The sequence below is a fragment of the Thamnophis elegans genome, chromosome 8, assembly GCF_009769535.1.
Source record: "Thamnophis elegans isolate rThaEle1 chromosome 8, rThaEle1.pri, whole genome shotgun sequence".
Classification (NCBI taxonomy): Eukaryota; Metazoa; Chordata; class Lepidosauria; order Squamata; family Colubridae; genus Thamnophis; species Thamnophis elegans.
In genome coordinates this window covers 24,885,598-24,906,935 of record NC_045548.1, presented here as the reverse complement: position 1 = coordinate 24,906,935, position 21,338 = coordinate 24,885,598, and the positions used below count along the sequence as shown (strand labels likewise).

The window sequence follows — 21,338 nt, the reverse complement described above, 5'->3', positions numbered from 1 at the left end:
AGTTTTTCCAGATATTAAATATAACAACATTAAAAATGGTTAATAGTTAAATACCACAAAGTAGATCTTTTTAGCATCCTTATAGCAATTTCGTTACATTTTAAGATTCCTTAGAAGTAATAGAACATAGCTGAGGTTTATTGGAATATTTTATGGTGGGGAAAGGGTAAAATACGTATTTAAAGCAACTACCATATTAATTTATAAATACATAATATAATATTTCTAGACTTTTTAAAGAAGGTTACATTGGATTAAAATGTAAATAGAAGATTTTGCAATAAGATCAGCTTGCTAACTGAAACATGTGATTGGTCTTAACCAGATTTAGTTTGAATCCAGATTTACAAACAATCATTTGAACCTGGCTCAGTCAGATTAATCATAGTTAATGTTAGGTGGTGTTTTTCTGAATTTGGGTGGCATGGCAAGCTACAAAGAAGCAAAGCAGAAACAGAAATCCTATTCAGAGGGATAGAAGAAGTATAGGGTCTCCTGCTTGAGCAGGTGGTTGGATAAGAAGACCTCTGAAGTCCCTTCCAACTATGTTATTCTGCTTTTTGAGATTGGTATGGTGTTTGCATGGCACTCTTAAGAAGACAGTTTTTCCCAACTGATATTCAGGACCACATATCCAACAAAGCAGGAGTGTTGAATAGATTGCTGCTCCTAAGGGCTGCTGTGCAGAGGACAATCATTCAGTCCCATCTTTAGCCATATCTACAAGAGATATGGAGAGCCGAGGTGGTGCAGTGGTTAAGGTGCAGTACTGCAGTCTACTTCAACTGGCTGCTAGCTGAAGTTTGGCAGTTCAGATCTCACTGGCTCAAGGTTGACTCAGCCTTCCATCCTTCTGAGGTGGGTAAAATGAGGACCCAGGTTGTTGAGGGCAATATGCTGACTCTGTAAACCGCTTAGAGGGGGCTGTAAAGCACTGTGAAGTGGTACATAAGTCTAAGTGCTATTGCTATTGCTATTGCAGACTCTGTCCCATATCAATTGGACATTTAATGTCATGCTCCATTACAAAATGGGGCAATATGTGCTGAGGACAGGTGCATTTAGAAGAAACTATTGTATGTTATTTTCCAGAGGAAGGGAGGGAGTGGTCACGTGTGGGTATTCTCAAAGCCTGATTGGTCCAAAGACTGAGAGCAAACTCTTAAATACTGGTGCCTTCCAATCCTGGCCCAGTTTCCTCTCAGTCGTTCTTGGTCCAAGTACTGTTGAGAATATTCCTAGGTAGGGTTTGTTTTTATGCGATCTGGCTTCCTATTTGGCTTAATTGGGCACTTTTAAATTCTGCAAATTCTAAAACCTCATTGCTGCGGCCCCAGGGGACAGTCCTCTGCCTCAGGCGGTTGGGGAGGGCCCTGTGGGACTTCTAGCCTCCCCCCCCCCACGGGCCCGGAGCCTCAGCCCTATCCCTGGGATTGCGGGGGTGCCAGCTCCAGGTGCAGCTTCAGGAAAGGCAGCTTTCCTTCCCCACAAGGAGAAGTGAATTTCGGCACCTCGTGGTGCGCCCACTGCTGCGGAGCCGCTGATTGATCCGGGCGGCTGCCGCATTGTTTCGGTTTTTGTTTCACTGCGAGAGGAGGTTTGGGGGTGAGGAGTGCGTGCCGGTGTGCTGCGTGGCTCCCTCCGTCGTTATTTGGAGCGGCGTCGGCTGCTGGAAGCCAGGCTGAGCCGTGTGTGTTTGTTTTCGGCCTTTTCACCTCCGCACGGAGTTCCGGCGGCCATTTTGGCTGCCGCCACGTGCGCAAGGCCTTTGCCTCGTTCTGCAGCCGTTTGGGAGCCTGTAGGTGTGTTTAGAAAGGAATGTTTTTTTATTTTGCAAGTTTCTACACAATGAATGACAATACTTCTAAAGTGGTACTGTGTCTTCCCAGATCAGCAACCGTGTCCTTTACGTGTTTTTCACTCATGTACAAGAATTCTTTGGAAATGTGGTCCTCAAGCCAGTAACAAAGCCTCTTCGTTGGTCTAACATGGCAACCATGCCAGCATTGCCAGAAACACAGGAAAACATTAAAGAAGAGATCCGAAGACAGGTTGGTCGTCTTTGAATGATTAGAACTTTCTAGAAGTTTGATTGAGGGAATTATTTTCAATCTTTTTATCACTGATGTATGTCCCTTGTAATTGAGCAAAGTGCTAGATTTATTGTATGATGGTGAAGAATAAAACAACTTCCAGCTTTTAGATTTAAGAGAAGAGCTTACACTTATAATTTAGGTAGCCTGGACATTATAGGTTAAGGCTTGAATATATAATTTTCTCTTACATATGGTCTTCATTTAAGATTTAATTCTCCCTTGTTCGTGTAGTACCTTGATTTTTTTCAACCGAGGTTGTATTCTTTTTTAGATTGAGGTCAAATCTCACAATGTTGCAACAAATGGCCTAATTTTCAGATTTTGGGTCTAATTAAAATATGATATATATGAACTCCCTCAGTACCTTCAACAATAGACAGAAATTGATCTTCTGGAAATTTGACTTGCTAACTTAAATTGACATATTCCATTTGTGGAAAAATAGTTAGAACTCACTTACCAACTGCCTTGCACAGTGGCTGTTCATAGTTACAATAGTGCTAAAAAATAACTTCATGATCCAGGCATGTATTTTTACAACCTTCACAATCACGTGTTGCCGTTACAATTGGTTAGTACACATCCTGTGCTGACCTGTTTTTATTTATTTATTTATTGTTTTTTTCTCCCCTCACAGAGCAGAGAGATTGGACAGGAAAGGATTATAAGAGAGTAAGCAGGCACATGATTAGAATACCATTGGAAGGAATGTGCTAGAACTGACTATTTAACTAGCCCCTGAGTATGCTAAGTGGTAGTGCAATCCTTTTGATTATATTGTGTGCCAACTTACAATACTTTCTCTCCAGTGAATGTTTAACTCCCTTCTTGCAATCACCAGCGCCATAGTGAACATTCCAAAGAGAGTGGGGAAAAAGGAAAGCTGATGTAAAATCATAAGCATAACCACAGTCGTGTGTCCATTTAGCAACCAGGTTGCTGTCACAGTAATGGTAGCTAAATAAGGACTATCTGTATATTTAATAATGTGTCTGTTTTTTAAAACTAGGAGTTTCTTTTGAACTGTTTGCACCGAGATCTTCAGGTAGGGATTAAAGATTTATCCAAAGAAGAAAGATTGTGGGAAGTGCAGAGGATTTTGACAGCTCTGAAAAGGAAGCTAAGAGAAGCTAAAAGACAAGTAAGTTGTGCTTTTGTGTTATTAAATCGTGTGGATGGAATGTTGACTGTTTAGTTAACATCAGTATAGTTAAAATATCTGACCCTGGCAAGATAAATAGAACCATTAAGTTTTCCTTTATTTTTTTCTTGAGTGCAGTGCAGAATTATGGGGCTTTTGATAGTTTTAATCCCACTTATTATTTTATTAGATTCTTGGTTTCACTGGTGCTTTGATTCCATTGGATAAAAAATTGAAAAGGCACTTTATCAGGACTTCTATGCCAAACCTAAGTGATTCTACTATAATGTTCACATCATCTGTTGATTTTTTTTTTTTACAGTTTAATTTCTGTTTAGAATAAATCTAACTGCACCATTGATTGTTTTTCCTATAAGTAGGCTTTAGATTTCTGGATGTAATTTCATTTTCAGAGTTTGATTGTTTTGATCTTTGACTATAACTACCTTATACTACATTTACCTTGTATTTTATCAGGCATTGCCCAACTACTTAATTAAGTTATGTTCCAGCATGTAGGAATGTTTTATAATTGCTGTACTGCCTAAATCTGCTGATGATATGCGAACAAAAATGTATGGTCTATCAATTTTTGGAAAGTCAAAACAGCCATTCTCATTTGACTACCATCTGCCTTATAAAAATGAGTGATTAATTTGATCTGCGAATGGTGCTTTAGGAAGCTTGAGATAACATATATAGTTTCCCAATATTGTTGTAGGTAAAATCCTGCAGAAGCTGCAGTTTAAATATTCTTGCATGTTAATGTATGATCCTTTGAATCGAGTTATTAGACTTTTTTTTTTCAATGCAGGAATGTGAAACAAAGATTGCGCGAGAAATTGCTAGTCTTTCAAAGGAGGATGTTTCCAAAGAAGAAATGAATGAAAATGAAGAAGTTATAAATATTTTGCTGGCTCAGGTAGTATATGTTGTTTAAAGTATTTTTATTCTGAATGTTTAACCTATACACACTGTGAAAGTAAATTGGGGAGATTTGACTGAAAGAGATAATTTCTTCTTACAGACATTGTATGTGTGTCTCTGTGAGTCAATCATAGATAGCTATCAAGTATAATGCCAATTAATATCCCAAGGGACTAAATGAAGTGCTTGGTGGTTGACACAGAAAGTAGCTGATCTGGAATGTCTGGAATCAGAGTTGAAAGCAGCAGCAGCAGCATATGTGTTTCACCACATAACTAAAAAAGCTTATTCTTGTATGTAAATCTGGATGATTGTCAATTCAGAATTTCAAATCCCTTTGAAATAACAAATTGGTTGAACTGATTGAACTACTTATGGAATAGCATCTTACAATCTCTGCTAGTTCTTCACCACCCTGCAGCAAGCCCCTTCTATTTTTCTATTTTCCTTAATCTCCTATTCTTCCTGCTTTCCAAACCCAGTCCCTGAAATGCTGCACAATTCCTTCCCAGTTTTTCCAGATGTAATACGTGAAACTATGTCACAAACTTCCTAATTTAGGATTCCTATGTATTTCAACTGTTCATAGACTGAGAGCTGCCAAGAGATATTTAGGAAATGAAAATAAAACTACATGAGACGAGCACTTGCACTACTGTGGTTTTCCAGAGGAAGGGAGGGAGTGGTCACATGTGGGTATTCTCAAAGCCTAATTGGTCCAAAGACTGAGAGCAAACTCTTAAATACTGGTGCCTTCCAGTCCTAACCCAGTTTCCTCTCAGTCTTTCTTGGTCCAAGTACTGTTTGAGAATATTCCATGGTAGGATTTCTATTTATTCCAATTTGGTCTCATTTGGTTTAATTGGGCATTTTAAAAGGGCAAGTAGTCGATTTCGGATCTCCGCCACAACATCACTTGGTTGGAGCTGAAAGCGGCCCGCTTGGCTCTGCGACACTTTCAGACCTCAGTGGTGGGGTGTCACATACTCCTCCTGATGGACAATGTGGCCACCAAGGACCGCATCAATCATCAGTGGGGGACCCACTCTCGGGCTCTCTGGCTGGAGGCTCTGAGACTGGGCGCCTGGGCGGAGAGGCACCTGTTGTCCTTGGTGTCGGAACACATCTCCGGGCTCTCCAACGTCCAGGCGGATTGGCTGAGTCGGGCAACTCTGGTCAATGGTGAGTGGTGACTCCATCCGTCGTTGTTTGGGAGGATCTGTCAGAGGTACGGCACTTCTCTGGTGGATCTGTTCGCCTCGCCCGTGAACTCGCAACTTCCCCGGTTTTTCACCTGTTTCCTGTCCTGGTCTGCGGAGCCTTCTGTATGCATTTCCTCCCATCCCCATCATTCCGGGGACCATCCGGAAGATGGTAGCGGAGGAGGCGCTGGTCATTGTGGTGGCCCCTTATTGGCCCAGGAACCCTTGGTGTGGGGTCTTCTTCCCTCTCTCATGTTTCCCTGATCAAGCGTTTTCTGATCTAATCTCGGCCTCCCCACATCCACAGGTTCCCCACGTGGGATCTTCCCCTAGTTCTCAGGGCTTTGACGGGGGCCCTTCGAACCTTTTCATGCAGGGTGTAACAACTAGAAAAAAGGAGTTATTTTTGCAATTCTCAACCTAGAAAAATATATTGAGAAGCATATTGTATGTACAATGGGCATTGTATTTTCCTTCATCCCTCCCCAGAGCGACTCAATCTTCCTTTTTGCACATTTTCTACTTAGCTACATAAGAAGCTAGGTTTTATGACCATAGTAAAGAAAAAATAATGTCCTGAATCAAGATTGGTTTATCATTTCAGTAAAATTGCTCATATAATTTAATTACATAGGAGAATGAGATTTTGACAGAACAGGAAGAACTATTAACAATGGAACAGTTTTTACGTCGACAAATTGCATCTGAAAAGGAGGAAATAGATCGTCTCCGAGCAGAAATAGCAGAAATTCAAAGGTAACCCAGCTTCTGTCTGAGGTTTAACTGGTGGGTGGAAATTGCAAGTCAGCTAATTCCAGTTAAACATTAGAAGAAATTGTTTCTTACAGAATAGGCTCTGGCTGGTAGTGACTGCCTAATGAAGTGGTGGATTCTCCTTTCTTGAAACTGACTAAAACTGAACTTGGAAAGTTATTTTTAGGGAATGTTGCAGCATAGCCTTTTCCATCTTGCCACCTTTCACATATATTGGGATTGGAAGACTGAGGCCAAGGTCCTTTTGTGTGGAAATTCTAAGAGTCGTAGTAGCACCAATAATATCTGCAGGATATCCAGTTGGTGAAAGTTATTACAGTGAAAGTTCCTGAAAGGAACCAGGACTTAGACTAAATGGTCTCCATAGTCCTTTCCAGCCAAAATTCTTCGATGCTAAACTTACTGAATTTAAATAATATTTTAAATATTGTTTCACCAGAACAGTTACAATGGATGAACTTTTATGCCACATTGTAATTCTTCTCCATGAGCATTTAAATTCATTAAATTGTGTTTTGGAGTATATTCATTGTATGTGCATGAACGTGCTTGAAAAATGTATAGCAAACCAAGGCAAAAGTGATAAATGTCACAAAATTTTCACTTGCACATCTAGTCGCCAGCATGGTCGCAGTGAAACCGAAGAATATTCTTCTGAGAGTGAGAGTGAGAGTGAAGATGAAGAAGAGTTACAGATAATCTTAGAAGATTTGCAACGGCAGAATGAAGAACTAGAGGTGAGATGGCTTCTTGTGCAGTAGATATTCACTGAGTTCTTTATTCAGGAGTAGGAAAATATGATGCAACATATGACAAAAAAGAATGTTTTTGTAATATTAGAAGTTATTTAACTATGGAATAGCATAGTTTAGAAAGTAGCAGATCCTCCTTTTTTAAGAGGTAATCTACTGGATGCTGTTCTTTGTCACTGGATTGGATTAGATGAGTTTTGTGGCAAATTTCCTTATTTATTGTTCTGTGACCAGTGTGTGGTAGAGAACATAATATTTTCCAGTAGACTCGAGGGAGGGGCTACACATGGGATATTCCGAAAGCCTGATTGGTCCAAAGACTGAGGGAAATTTCTTTTAACCTCCTCCTTTCCCTGTTGGCTCCCAGTTCCTCTCAGTCTTTGATCCAAACAACTGCTTTGGTTCCCAGTGTATCATTGAGAGAAATAGGTAAATTTATTAATCATTCTATTCGATCCATTGGGCATTCTAAATTCCAAAGAAAGCTGCTGCCTTGCAGGGACAGGATCCTCCATCTCGCAGCGTGTCAAGGGAGAGCTAACTGGCTCTTTCACGCACTCGTGGCACCGGGAGCTCCGACCGATCCCTGGAACTACGGGGATGTCGGGCTCCTTCCAGTAGCTCCGCAGGTGAGACAGCAAAGCGGAAAGCGCCAGTTGGGCTAGCAGCGGTATTTCCATCTTATCTCAGCCGCGCACCCATCAATCGAGCTGCAGCTATTCAAACAAGCTTCGGCGAAGAGAAAGAAAACATTTAAACTGCGTAAGGAGCCTCCGGCGGCCATTTTGGACACTAATTGTGCCTGATTGCATCGCGGCCAGTGTCGGGCTGGCAATTTGTTCTCCGGCAGTCTGCCCTTCACCCACAAGGTCTTTCGGGTGTTCCCACCCCCCCTGGGATCCAAATTGTTCCTGCCTGATGTCCCAAGCCATACAACACCTGCTAGACATTCAGGCGATGGAACCAGTCCCGGAGACGGAACACAGGTTGGGACACTTTTCCAATATGTTCGTTGTCCCGAAGAACTCGGGGGGGATGGAGAACCATTCTGGATCTCAAATGCCTAAACCAATTTCTAGTATACAGGCGCTTCAAAATGTCCTCCCTCGGATCTATTCTTCAGGGAATCAGGCGGGGGGGATTACCTAGCATCAGTGGATCTAACGGAGGTGTACCTCCACATCCTGATCCTGCCCGCCCATCGCAGTTACCTTCGGTTCTTCCACAAGGGATGCCACTTCCAATACAGGGATCTCCCCTTCAGCCTAGTCTCAGCATCGTGCATGTTCACGAAGGTTTTGGCTGCTCACCTCCGCTCTGCTCCGGTGAGACTCCACTGCTACCTACACGACGTGCTTGTGCAGGCCGACTCGCATGCACAGGCGGTCCTCAATCTCCGCCTGACCATCCAGACCTTGCAGTCCCTGGGGTTTTCTATCAACTTCCCCAAGAGTCATCTCTCCCCCTTGACAAAGATTCTTCATCTGGGGGTGGTGATAGACTCAGTTGCAGGCCTAGTTTGACTTTCTCCAGAACGTCTCGTCATCCTCCAGTCATTGGCATGGCAGGTATGCGCAAGAAGGTCAGCTTCCATCCTGACTTTGGCCTGCTTATGGGCAAGATGGTGTCATGCATAGGGATCATGCCTTGGACTCGCCTCTACTCCCAAACCTTGCAATGGGCCCTCATCCCATTCCAATGGAAGCACATGAGCAATTCCCTGCGGCTCATCCACCTCACAGCAGATGTACACCTGTCAATGAAGTGGTGGCTGTCTTTGGCTCTACGACACAGGTCCCAAATTTGGGAGCCAGATCGCATAACCATTACCACGGACACGAGCTTATTCGGTTGGGGGGCCCTGATGAACTCCAGGTTGGTGCAGAGGCGTTGGACTGTGTCGGATCTGCGCCACAATATAAATTGGCTGGAATTGAAGGCGGCCCGCCTGGCGCCCCAACAGTTCAAGGACTCGATCATAGGCCGTCATGTTCTTCTTTTGACAAAAAATGTGGCCACAAAGACCCAAATTAATTGTCAGGGTGGGACTCACTCCAGAGCTCTCTGGCTGGAAGCACTGAAGCTCGGTTCTTGGACAGAGACACATTTGGCGTCACTGGTGTCGGAACACATTTCAGGCTCGGCCAGTCACCAGGCTGATTGGCTCAGACGTGTGGCTATAGACACGGGGAGTGGTAGATTCACCCCGATCTGTTCCGGAATATTTGCCACCACTTCGGATTTCTACTGGTGGATTTGTTCACAACCCCGGCAAACACCCAGTTCCCAAGGTTCTTCTCCCGATTCCCAGCCCGGGCAGCAGAAGGAGTGGATACCCTTCAGACCAAATAGCCTCTGGACCTGCTATACACCTTCCCACTCTCCCACCAATTCCGGGGACCTTGAGGAAGGTAGTGGTAGAGAGGGCAAACATAGTTCTGATTGTACTGCATTGGCCCAGATGGCCTTGGTTCGCGGATCTCTTCCAGCTTTTCATATCTCCCTCGTGGAGGATTCCTCAGAAGGAGATCTCCCTGTGCCAGGGAGTCCTAATCCACCCGGAGCCCCAGTGGCTCCACCTGACTTCCTGGCACTTGAGCGGAGCCTCCTAAAGAAAGCCGTTCTGTTCTCCCGGGTCATAGCAACCATAGAAGCATCCAGGCGTCCGTCAACCACACAAATGTATAAGTCCACGGGGTCGGCCTTCGTTAGATGGTGTTCCCCTCTTCAGATCTGTCCTACTGAGGCTTTGGTCGCTCAGATACTCGACTTCCTTGAAAAGGGATTAGATGGGGGTCTCTCCCATAACATCCTTCGGCGTCAGGTAGCGGCCTTGTCCTCGGTCATGCCCGGTGAGGGACATTTATCTCTGACTCACCTTCCTCTAGTCAAGAGATTTCTATGGGGAGCTGCCAACCTGCGACCACCTCCCATACATTGGTTCTCCACTTGGGACCTACCACTAGTTCTCAAGGCCTTGACAGGGGCTCCCTTCGAGCCGTTGTGCACAGTTCACCTTAAGTTTCTATCCATGAAGGTGGCTTTTCTAGTCGCCATGACTTCTGCCAGACACATTTCCGAGTTGGGGGCTTTGTCATCCAAGGATGACCTTTGTCAATTTCACCAGGATAAGGTGGTCCTTTGTTTGGACACTATGTTCCTCCCAAAGGTCAATTCACCCTTCCATTGGGTACAGGAGGTCATTCTTCCTAATTTCTGTCCTAACCCCTCCCATGAGAGGGAGCGCCTTTGCCACTGTTTAGACGTGTGCCATGCCTTACGCATATATCTCCGATGCACATTTCATTCCAACCTGGCTCCTTGGGGGCCAGAGTTTCATCTGCCACAATTGGCAGGTGGCTACGTCAGGCCATCTCCACTGCTTACGGGTCCTTAGGCTGGCCGGCTTCCCTGGGGATCACTGCCCACTCCACACGGAGTGCCGCAGCTACAGCGGTGTGGGCCACGAGGGCTCCATTCAAGGACATAAGTCAGGCGGCCACTTGGGCCTCCCCGTCCTCCTTTATGCGCCACTATCGGTTGGATGCCTTTGCATCTGCTGAGGCGTCCTTCACGCGCAGGGTTCTCCAGCAGCAATAGCAATAGCAATAGCAGTAGACTTATATACCGCTTCATAGGCCTTTCAGGCCTCTCTAAGCGGTTTACAGAGAGTCAGCATATTGCCCCCAACAATCTGGGTCCTCATTTTACCCACCTCGGAAGGATGGAAGGCTGAGTCAACCCTGAGCCGGTGAGATTTGAACCGCTGACCTGCTGATCTAGCAGTAGCCTGCAGTGCTGCATTTAACCACTGCGCCACCTTGGCTCTTGGCTCTAGTGACCGCCCCTTCCCCTGAGTCTTAGTTCCCTCCCTGGGACTGAGCTTCTGTATGTCCCATGTGTAGCCCCTCCCTCGAGTCTACTGGAAAAAAAAACGTTGGTCCTTACCTGAATGTTTCTTTTCAGTAGTCAAGAGGGAGGGGCTACTTCACACCCCAATTAGTTAGTTGCTAGTTAGCGGGGTGCGGGGTGGTCGGGTGGTTTCCTTCTGTTTGTTGTCGGCTTTTATGCAGTTTATCTTTGGTCATTCGTCTTTGAGGAACTGGGAGCCAACAGGGAAAGGAGGAGGTTAAAAGAAATTTCCCTCAGTCTTTGGACCAATCAGGCTTTCGGAATATCCCATGTGTAGCCCCTCCCTCTCATCTACTGAAAAGAAACATTCAGGTAAGGAGCAACATTCTTTTTCTCTTGATATATCAAGGCAGATCATTCATCTATCCTGTCCAAACCCAGCTCTGTAATTTGATACTAAGCTTGGTTAGATGGAAGTTTCTTAGGCTTACCTGGAAATGACATGGACTCCATCTGGAACCTTGTGCATGCCAAATACTTAGGCTAACATTAAGCAGGCAAGGTTTATTTTTATTAAAAATATTAAGAATAAATAGTTTGAGTTAAGAAATCTTCAATAGACTTCCATTTAACCTTACATGTGAAGATGTGGGATTATTTTCCTGCCTCTCCCATTATCAGTAGACTTGCAGGGCAGAAATACTTGCATTTGTAAGCAGACTGTTAAATGCAAACTAGCATCAACAGTTTTCAGGATCAAACCAGTGTGGATAATTTAAAAAAAGAAAGAAAGAAAGAAAATAAATAGAAAAGCTCTTCATGGGATTTTGTTATAATAGCAGATTTTAACTGAATGAGCACCAGTAGTAAAGCAGAGAGAGAAATGTTATTTTTAAGTGTGGAGTAAAAATGGATTTTTGTTACATTTAATCAATCAGTAAAACAGGAAATTTAAAAATGGGAAATAAGGTCAGTTGAAACTAAAGTACTGAACTGTATTATTTTCACATAAATACAGCAAATTTATTTTTCACAATTTACACAGCCTTATATTTCAAAGTCATTTTATATATAAAAAAATAAAGCTATAAGTTAGTGTGAATGTGACATTCTCGTAGTCCACAATGATTTTCTAGTAGAGATGTCATCTGGACAGATACTTGATGGAAAAGCTCACCATTAAGACTAATATTGGCTCCTGCAATATTTTCCCTGCAGTTTATTATGTTATTTAAGAACCAAAATATTTTTCTCAGCATTCTGGGTTTTGAAATTTTCATTTCAAAATCAATAGTATTGCTGAGCAACGAAATGTAATAAAACAAAAATAATTGAATGAGTATGATAATCTTTTTAAATTTGTACCAGCTGGTTTTCCATGCTGTCCTTTTCTTTCATGGAAGGTTTTTTTTAAAAGGACATTGTGGAAGTACGCAAACACTGATCCATGTTACCCATGCAGGAAGTTTCATCAGATTTCTGTGGGTTTCCTGGTTAAGCTTCTCATTGAAAAAGTTTTCCTGTCTTTCCAACAAAGGCATTTCATGTTGCTTCTCTACTGTTTAATAAATTCTTCCATTTAAATGAAATACAGAATATTGTTCAGACAGAGGTTTCCTGTTTTAGTTAAAACATGTAACCAAAATAATTATTTTCTTTGATTTCTGTGTTACAGAAAATCTGAATAGCTGCCCAGAAATAAACTCTGCACTTTTAACTTTTTCAAATTGGTAGCAAAAGCCATACATAGAAATATATAATACGCAAAAGCAATGACACTTTGTAGATTTTTTTTCAACAATAGAAACTGATCAACATTATTGCTTTCTTATTTATAGCTGGAAAGAAAGCTCAGGGAGAAGTATTTAACAAGGCCTTTGTAGTTTGCAGATGTGCCTTTACATCTCTTAAGAGTTAAGCCCTCTTGGAGATGACATGGATGTATCCATGAAAGCTTGTGAGTTAATAGCTAAGGTGTAATATATACTGGGCAACCACTTCATAGCCTATTAGTCACATCTATCTTCACCTATGTTGAGTGATAAAACTCCCAATAAAAGGGCAAATAACATTTTCTTTTTAAGCACATTTCAAAAATGAATATATAATTAACAGATCCCAAGACCTATGAGGAAGGCTGGGGGAAGGAGGCGCATATTTTATGTTGCCTTTGAATCTGCCATTGTAAATTGCTCATTTCTGCTAGGGCTGGATTTTCCAAGGGCCTCCTTTCTTGTTTTGTTCTGCCTGATGAGACCCCGCTTGTCTCCCTTCCATGAGAGAGCTGCAGTGAGGAATACCTTATTAATGATTCATTAGTTCCATCAGTAGCTGGCTGTGTATAAAGCTCAAGTGACCCTTTTTCCCCTTTTGCTGGATCAAGGTTAAGAATAACCATCTGAACCAAGCGATTCACGAGGAGCGCGAGGCCATCATTGAACTGCGAGTACAGCTTCGCCTCTTGCAGATACAGCGAGCCAAAACGGAGCAGCAGGTGCAGGAAGAGGAAGAGCTTGAGAAACGAGGGGGCCCGATGCAGCAGCAGCCGCCCCTGCCAAGAGACAGTGTCCCAGAGACAAAAGCTATGAAAGAGCAGCCAAAGGCAATCCAGGAGTCAGTAAAGCCATCTCCAAGCAAGGATAGAAAAGAAACTCCAATTTAATTGGATTTCTGAGCATTTGGATTCTTGCCTGTGCAAAGCCAGGACTGCGCAACTTACTGTAAATTTATGGCCTGTACATTCTGTAAATATTTTCTCTTTTACATTCTGGGGATATTTTGTCCCCGTCCTGTGTGTGGCTTCTGCCTATCAGGCTCAGGTTACTTGGAAAGATAAAGCAGAGAGAGAGAGAGAGATGGCAGGAGGTGGCAGCTCTCTAGTTACTCAGCCTTGTGAAACATTAGCTTTGGCTGATCTTTGGGAATTGAGGGGATGATGGTACATTTTGGAACGATTACATACTCACTCTGAAGCAGACTTTCAAAATCTCTCATGCATTATCTGTCCAAGGGCTACTTCATACAAGATATTTCATTGCACAGATGTAGGAAAAAGTACAGAGTCTTCTGGGCATATAGCAATATGTCTTGTAATTCTTGGCCACCAGAAATTTCAGGTAGAGAAGGTTGCATATCCCCTTCCCCCAAATCTCTCCATTTGGTTATCTTTCTGGCCACACATGCAGATGACTGTGTTTCTCTCTGACCAGCACCGAAACCAGAGGAGGGGAGAACACTGCACAACCCCTCTCTTTGCCATTTGCGGGTAGTCTAATTTAAAAGGTAGCATTTCCATTCTGGTCTTGAAAAGGAGCTTCCTCTTAGCATCAAAATGGCTTTTATGACGTTATTTACAAGGCTGATACGTCACTAATCAGTGCAGTTGTCTGTTAAGTGTTTATAGAGAAGCCACACTTGGCACAGCAAAATAGATGCAAGCATATTCCACAATGGTCCATGTTTTTCTGTGGAGGTAAAGTAATTGTATGAAAAGTGGCTGTTGGTTAAGAATGGGGAGATCCAATCCATATCCCATTCATTTATTTGCTTTGTAATTTTTTTGCTCTCGTTCCTCATAATTGTCTTTATTCACTCTTACTTGTGCCTTTCAGTAACAAAGGAGCTTTACAAAATAGATGTGCCCAAAACGGTGGAAGATCTTCAAAACTTTAGTATTATGTAATGTGTTTTCATCTGACTTTTTAAAAGCTTTATGAAAGTACGTGAAATTAAATTGAAAAGATTGATAAGCACATATCCATAAATTCACTATGAATTCTTGAACCCTGTCAATGCAGTTGTATGTAGAACTGATTCCTAGGGTTGCCAATTAATTAGAGAATGGAAGCATTTTGTAAGTTTTATAGCAAACCTCATAATGCTGACCTTTCTTTCTTTTAATAATTTAAAGAAATTAGTGAATGTTGTTGATTATCAAGGTCCCATGATTTAGGAAAAGGAGTTGGAGGTGATTTTTGTTGCACTCTTTCTTTGATGGATTGAGAGCACTTTGAAGTACAGTGCAACACAAGTGCACTGTATCCAAAAGGATCTTGGAACTGGGGTGAATGATAAGAAACAATCTCACCCATTTTAGTGGCTTTGAAAGAAGTATTACATTCAGAAAGGGCTTCATATTGTTCTAGAACTTGTACCAGTGTTTGGTACACATTTGAAAGTGTGTTGTAAGTGCTTTGGTGGTCCTCTCAAGCACAATGCAATGGAGGGAAGAAGGTCCATCCCCAAGCCCTTCCTGGCATTTTCTAAATGGCAATAGGGGAGTGTATTTGTGGTCCTTTGTGTGCTTAAAAGAGGGTGATTCCAATAAATAAAAAACTGGTAATATATACCCATAAATTTGTGATAGAAATGTTCAGCTGCCTTATGCTTAATTAGTTACCATTGCCAGCAGTGAATTCTTACACTAAATTGTGGCTTTTCAGAGCCACATCATTAAAATCCCAATTCAATTTGAAGTGGTTAATGTTAATTGAACTCTATAGAGTGCTTGTAGCTTATTTAGTTTCTGTAATATTTATTTTTTATGTGGTGGGTGGGTGGTGTTTTTTTTTTTTTGTTTTTTTTTTTGCCTATTGCACTGTTGTGAATCATTGGCCATGATTTAATGTTTGTACAAATGACACTGAGATGTGCATTCTAAAGAACGATTTTTTAAAAAAACCTTAAAGAAAATTTATGGAGGTTGGTTAAATGACAATTGTAGGTAGGGTTTTTTTTTTTGCCTGTTACATACATTTTATATTTCTGACAGTATTTAAACCTTTTTGTTTTGAATTCATACTAATTTCTATTAAATTGTCAAACTTTTATAATCAATGTTCATCAAATATTTTGATATTGGCTAATTTTTGTTTGTCAAGAACATGTTAATCAAGAAAATAAATTTAACAGCCATGTGCTAATGGTTTTATTGAATTAAAAATGTTAAGATTCACAAATAAATTCTCTGGTCCACATTCAAAGCCCTAATGTGGTAATAACTAACTGAACCTATGAAAAATGTTTGTATTAAATAAATGCAATTCTACAGAAAAACTAAAAGGACAGCAGATTACTAATTGTGGTTCTTTCTGACTCACATTTCTGGATTGTACTGTATAATTCTTCAGTCTAATCAAGAACCAGAATCACTCTCTATGACAGAAAATGGTTAATTAATGAGGGAAGGCAGTTGAAAAAAAATCCTCTTAGGATACAAATTGTTGGCAAATTGAGTTTTGAGTGCGAAGCATTTCTGGAATGTTCACAACAACCTGATTTGAACTTAATTCACTGTAAACTTAAACTGTTGTGAATTCCAAATGTTTTATCCATCCTAATGAAGAGAAAGCAGCTCAGCAATGAGACCTAAATTTGTATTCATCCCTACTTCTTTCATTTATGAATTTTCTGTAGATTAGTAGATGCATAATTTACTTATCTATGCTACAAGGTCAAGTGCCTTGCTGCTTGCTTCTGCGACCCTACATTGGTTTCTGTTGTCTGACAGCAGAATCTGTTTTTCCCCATTTCCAATTTCCATGTATTCTTTCATCATAGCAGAATGAGCTGGAAGAGAACACAATCTCGCTGTTTGTTCCAGTTTCTGAAGGTAGCCCCATATTTTCATTAGGGACTTATTATAGCATGGAAAATAATTATTTCCCCCATGTCATTCTTCAGTGTATTCTTCAGTGTTCCAACTCTGTTTTAAGCAGGTATTAAGTAAGCAAATGTTTACTGTTTTTAAAGAAAGTCATTTGCTTATCTGATTCTTAAGTATCTTTTCCCACTGACTGAAGAAAGGAAAGGAAATGTTTCATATATAATGCTGCACAAGGAAAATAGTAACATACATACGTATTGTTCAAGTTCCATTAAGAGAGCCAGAGTAAGAGTTCTCTTCAGTTGGTTCAAAACAGAAAATTGGAAGCAAACGTTAAATATGTTATATGACAATTTAATGCAGATCTGATTAGAATGCCATATATTGTTGTAAATTAAGATTGCACACAACTTCCAATTTGAGAAGAAGCTATGAAACTTGCAAACAATTTTTGCTTACATATTTTTTGGGGTTAAAATATGGTCATAAGGCCAGCTTCTAAGGAACTATATGAAACTTGTGTCCTACTAACTCTTCCAAAAAAGGAGCCATAGCAGGGAGAAATAACAGTTTCAAAATTAGAAGACTGGTTAAAATACTTGGTTTGGATGCATTGATAAAAAAATTGTAAGTTACATAAAAGGAAACCTGCTTTAGAAAAACTATGATTTCTGCAGAGGAATTATTTTGCTAAAATGTTTTAAGGATGTGGATAAAATGATTTAGTAGAAAGTATTTGTTTACATTTTTAGGGCACTTTTGAAAGTAAACAAGAATTCCTGAATACTAGGTATTTATGAGTCAAATGTTATAAATGCAATAAAGAATATAATTGGACTATATTCTCACAATAGACATAGTGAAAAAATGAGGTTCAGTAGGGCTAAAGTGATTTTCAGTTTGGATATAAAAGATGTTACAAATAAACACATCGCAGGATGTTGCAGGATGCAATCTGAGTTGGTTCTGTCTTCCAAACTTTCGCACTTGGGCTGGAGCCTATCTTCAGGGAACTTCCTCTAGCAGTGTGTGTGCTTTGGGCTATTGTGTGATATTTATATGGTGCCTGTTATATGTGATTTTTTAAGATGTTAATTGGATTGGATCAACATCTAAAAAGTCACAACAGGCACCATATAAACACCACTCAAATAACAGTCCAAAGCACACACTCTGCTAGAGGAAGTTCCCTGAAGAGCTCAGAAGACACCCCTGATCATGGTGACCGACCCAGATTGGATCCTGCATAAAAGATGTTATAACTAGGAACTCAACAGTTTAACTGCCACTTTGATGTAGGCTGGCTCACATTTAGAGGGGAAAGCCCTCTGTTAATCTGATGAAATATGGATTGATAATGTCTAAGCAGAAACTTTTTTCTGTCCATTTTGATTTCGCTTGAGAAAACAGCAAATATGTTAAGAAAAGGGCTGTACAAAGTATTCCAACAGCTTTTTCATAAAGCCCTCTCTGAAATAAGAGGCAGGCTCCTTGCCAATATTGAGCAGCAGTTTTAATAGCTGTCTGCACATGCCCTTTACTTTACTGGTGGTCCCAGAGGGAGCATGGCTTGTGCATCCCCCTATAGACAGCTGAGGCCAGCTACTGAAGCATGGTCTTCATTCACACTAACACTTTAGGAATACCCCAACTGCTTTGCCAAGCTGAAATTAAACTAAACCACAGCATACCTGAATGGTCAGTTTGCAATTTGTGTGTGTTCTCTTCAGTTGTACAGCAGCACACATGTGAAAAGCCAAACATCAACTTTGCGGATAGCATAATACCAACTATATCTCTGTCCTATGTTACTGCCTCTCCCATCAATGGAATTAAGCTAAAGAAGAGATCACAGTAGGGGAAGTAAATAGCTCCCCCATCCCCAAACTCACCTGAGCATCCACAGAGAGAATGTGGCTTCCCCAGTGAATGCCCCTTCAAAGCATTTTGGAGAGACAATTTTATCAAGAACAGCAAGTGACAAGTCCACAAAAGCCATTTTCCCCTAGTCATTGCTCAGTTTTTTTGCAGAATTGGTATGAAGACCTACCCTACTGTATCTAGTATATTGAGTGAAAAGTATTGAACCATTAACTAAAAACAGGCATGCAAAACCCTAATGTTTATATCTAACATGTAATATGTTGATAAATTCATATATTTTCCCAGAAATGAGAACAAATGCCTATTAACAAAATTGTGATATGTTATAGCAGAGCATTTGTATTTGATGCAAAGAATAAGATATATATATTCAACTAGCCTACAATTTTCTTAGGAGGAGTTACCATTAATATTGGCCATTCCTAGCGTATTTCAAACAAGTTGGATGTCCTGTTAAAGGACTGGGTAATGGACCTGGTTTGAAATATTTAATTGAACAGTTTGTGTGCGCACGCACATATATATGCTTAAACAAAGCCCTAGACTTAACCAGAAAAAGCATATATGTATAATTAACAAAATGAACAAGGCCTTAGAGGTCAGCCTATAATTTAAAGGACTCACAGGAATGAATTCCCATCTCAGTGTCTTACCTGTATTATAAACTATGCTGAGGTATTCACACAGCAGTAGTAATAGCACTTAGACTTTTATACCATCTCATATTGCTTTACGGCGCATTCTGGGCAGTTTACAATGTCAGTTTACAATTGCCCCCAATAATCTAGGTCCTCATTTTGCTGACCTTGGAAGGATGGATGGCTGAGTCAACCACGAGCCCCATCAGATTGAACTCCAGACCAGACCATGAGCAGTTAGCCTGTAATACTGCATTCTAACCATTGCACCACCAGGGTTCTTAAGCACTTCAACATTCATAAATCTACTGTAATCCTACAAACACACACTTGCATATAATCAGGGTTCAAAAGCCCTACATACAAACTGGCTAAGTCAGATTGTTTCATCCCTAAAATACCTTCATTGCAATTTGAGGCTATGAAAATATAAACACAAATACTAGTTGTTCAGATGTTTTCTCCAATGGAATCAGTATGTTCAACTATTTTTTAGGAAAACATGGGAATCAAAACACACTGACATAATCATGCTAATTTAAATCTATATTTTAGGCACATTTGAACACGAACAGGGAAACGTTTTTATAAAAAACAGTTCATAGTTTCAAGGGATTACATGGCATTAAGAAAAGGAAAGTTCATTCTTATTAATATTTTTATTCTGAGAAGGAAAGAACATGTTATCACAACAGTTTGAAATAGCATGATTCAAGACTGCACTCCCACGAGTGGTCCAAGATATGTACAGTATATGAAGAAAAAGTTGCACCTCAGAACCGATCATGATCAAGTTTAAAATACCTGACTTGAAGTACATGTGCTATTAGATTTCCTTCAGGTCATGACCAGCATGAAAAAAAAAATCAAATATCAGGACACAGGTATTCAGCATAGATTTTTGTTTACAGACACAGCAATATGCTGTGTTTTAAGGGTTAAAATCAGATTGTGGTTTAATGTTGGCACTGAATCCTTGAGGTGAGAAAAACAAAACACCAAACTTCTACTTTTCCCTCATTTACACACATCAAAACTATTCACACTTAAGGGTGTGCCCAGTTGCACACAAATGTAAGTCTTTTCAAAGATTAAAAACTTTAATAGCCAATACTGGAGACAGCTTCTTTGCTTCTCGGTATAAATCCACCAGCTATTGGTTCCTAAGAAAGAGTTTGCTAAGGTAACTCTTTGACAGAAAACAAATGACAGTCTCTGGAAATCACTCCCTTTCTACACTGAAAATGCTCAGACAATTCAAGTTTCACATATTCAGGAAGACAGAAGATTTAAGGCTCTGGTGACAAATACAATCCTCTGAGTAAATTTTTTCTAGAGTCAAGATTCCACACATAACGGGTTTTCCTTGACTCCAAAATTCTTGATCTCAGATTTAGATAACATCCAACTGAAGTTAAGTCTGGCAAGATATTCTCTCCGTGGAAAAGAGGTTTCAGTAATCCATGTTAGGAGCACTTGACGATTGCCTACAATTTTGTAATGTTTGTTCTCTTTTATTAAAATTATACCAACATTCAGGAACTACTTTTAGTAAGTTGAAGAGGCTGTGCTCATAGCATCATCAGAAATTTTGGTACTGGCCGGGTGGATGCTTGCAAAATACTTGACATCATTGTCATTATCCATCTGGAGGGCCACGATTGTCTGTTCTACAGCTTCTTGATGGGAATTAACACACATCAGAAAGTATTCTGCATGGGGAGGGAGGAAAGGAAATGGGAAGGGAATGAATTATTATTAGTCATGCTCCAATCAGCATGCAAGAAATAGCAAGTATTGGTCATCAAAATCAGGGTGTTACAGAAATGAAATGTAAGTTAAAGTCTGCCGAAGCCAAGAGATTGTTTTCTTTTTCCCTCATTTAGTGTTCATATCTTCCTTTACCTCAATCCAGATAATAAACAACGTTGGATCTACTTCTGCAATCAGTTATTTAATTCTGACTTCTGGACAGGTTCTTTATGCTAAACCTAACCTACTTTGCATTTTTAATTAAAAATTATTGATTCTACCTCGTGTCCTTTCCACCCTGCAAAATTCAGGATGAATTCTTTACCTTGTTTTTTTTTCCTCCTCCACCTTCCACTGTCCTTCCATATTTACAGGTCCTTTCTCAATAATTATGCTTCTGTCTTTTCCTTATTCTATTACCTTCTTAGTCTTTTCTAAGCTATCAGTTTTGCCAATAAAATCTCTTTATTGTGCAGTATTTTCTTTCCAACTCATTTTCTATTCACATTCTTAATCTCATAAATATTTTTCTCCATTATTTTCTATATTCAGTCTGTCATTTTCCCACTGGATACTAATCTTTTCAATAATCATTTATCAGGTGCCTCTCACTTCTCAGACTGTATAAAAAGGAGAACATTTTTGAAAGCAAGAAGTCTGTCTTTCACTGTAATGTATATAGTTTGGAAGGAATAAAAGTAAAATGTAATCTTAT

The 21,338-nt window shown here is 40.4% G+C and overlaps 2 protein-coding genes across 5 annotated transcripts in view; one reads left to right on the top strand and one right to left on the bottom strand.

Annotated features, from left to right (window-relative positions):
- The window catches only part of RALBP1 (ralA binding protein 1), a 33,526-nt gene extending 17,718 nt beyond the window's left edge, over positions 1–15,808 (top strand). For both annotated transcript variants that reach the window (XM_032222470.1, XM_032222471.1), the window contains exons 5-10: positions 1,890–2,051; positions 3,106–3,237; positions 4,052–4,159; positions 6,001–6,122; positions 6,757–6,877; positions 13,128–15,808. In XM_032222470.1, the coding sequence (XP_032078361.1) occupies positions 1,890–2,051; positions 3,106–3,237; positions 4,052–4,159; positions 6,001–6,122; positions 6,757–6,877; positions 13,128–13,406 (924 nt within the window). In that variant the 3' untranslated portion in view covers positions 13,407–15,808. The remainder of the gene's footprint in view (positions 1–1,889; positions 2,052–3,105; positions 3,238–4,051; positions 4,160–6,000; positions 6,123–6,756; positions 6,878–13,127) is intronic.
- Positions 15,809–19,515: 3,707 nt separating this feature from the next.
- Positions 19,516–21,338, bottom strand: part of PPP4R1 (protein phosphatase 4 regulatory subunit 1) — a 37,968-nt gene continuing 36,145 nt past the window's right edge. For all 3 annotated transcript variants that reach the window (XM_032222683.1, XM_032222686.1, XM_032222684.1), the window contains one exon: positions 19,516–20,583. In XM_032222683.1, coding sequence (XP_032078574.1) covers positions 20,420–20,583 — 164 coding nt within the window. In that variant the 3' untranslated portion in view covers positions 19,516–20,419. The remainder of the gene's footprint in view (positions 20,584–21,338) is intronic.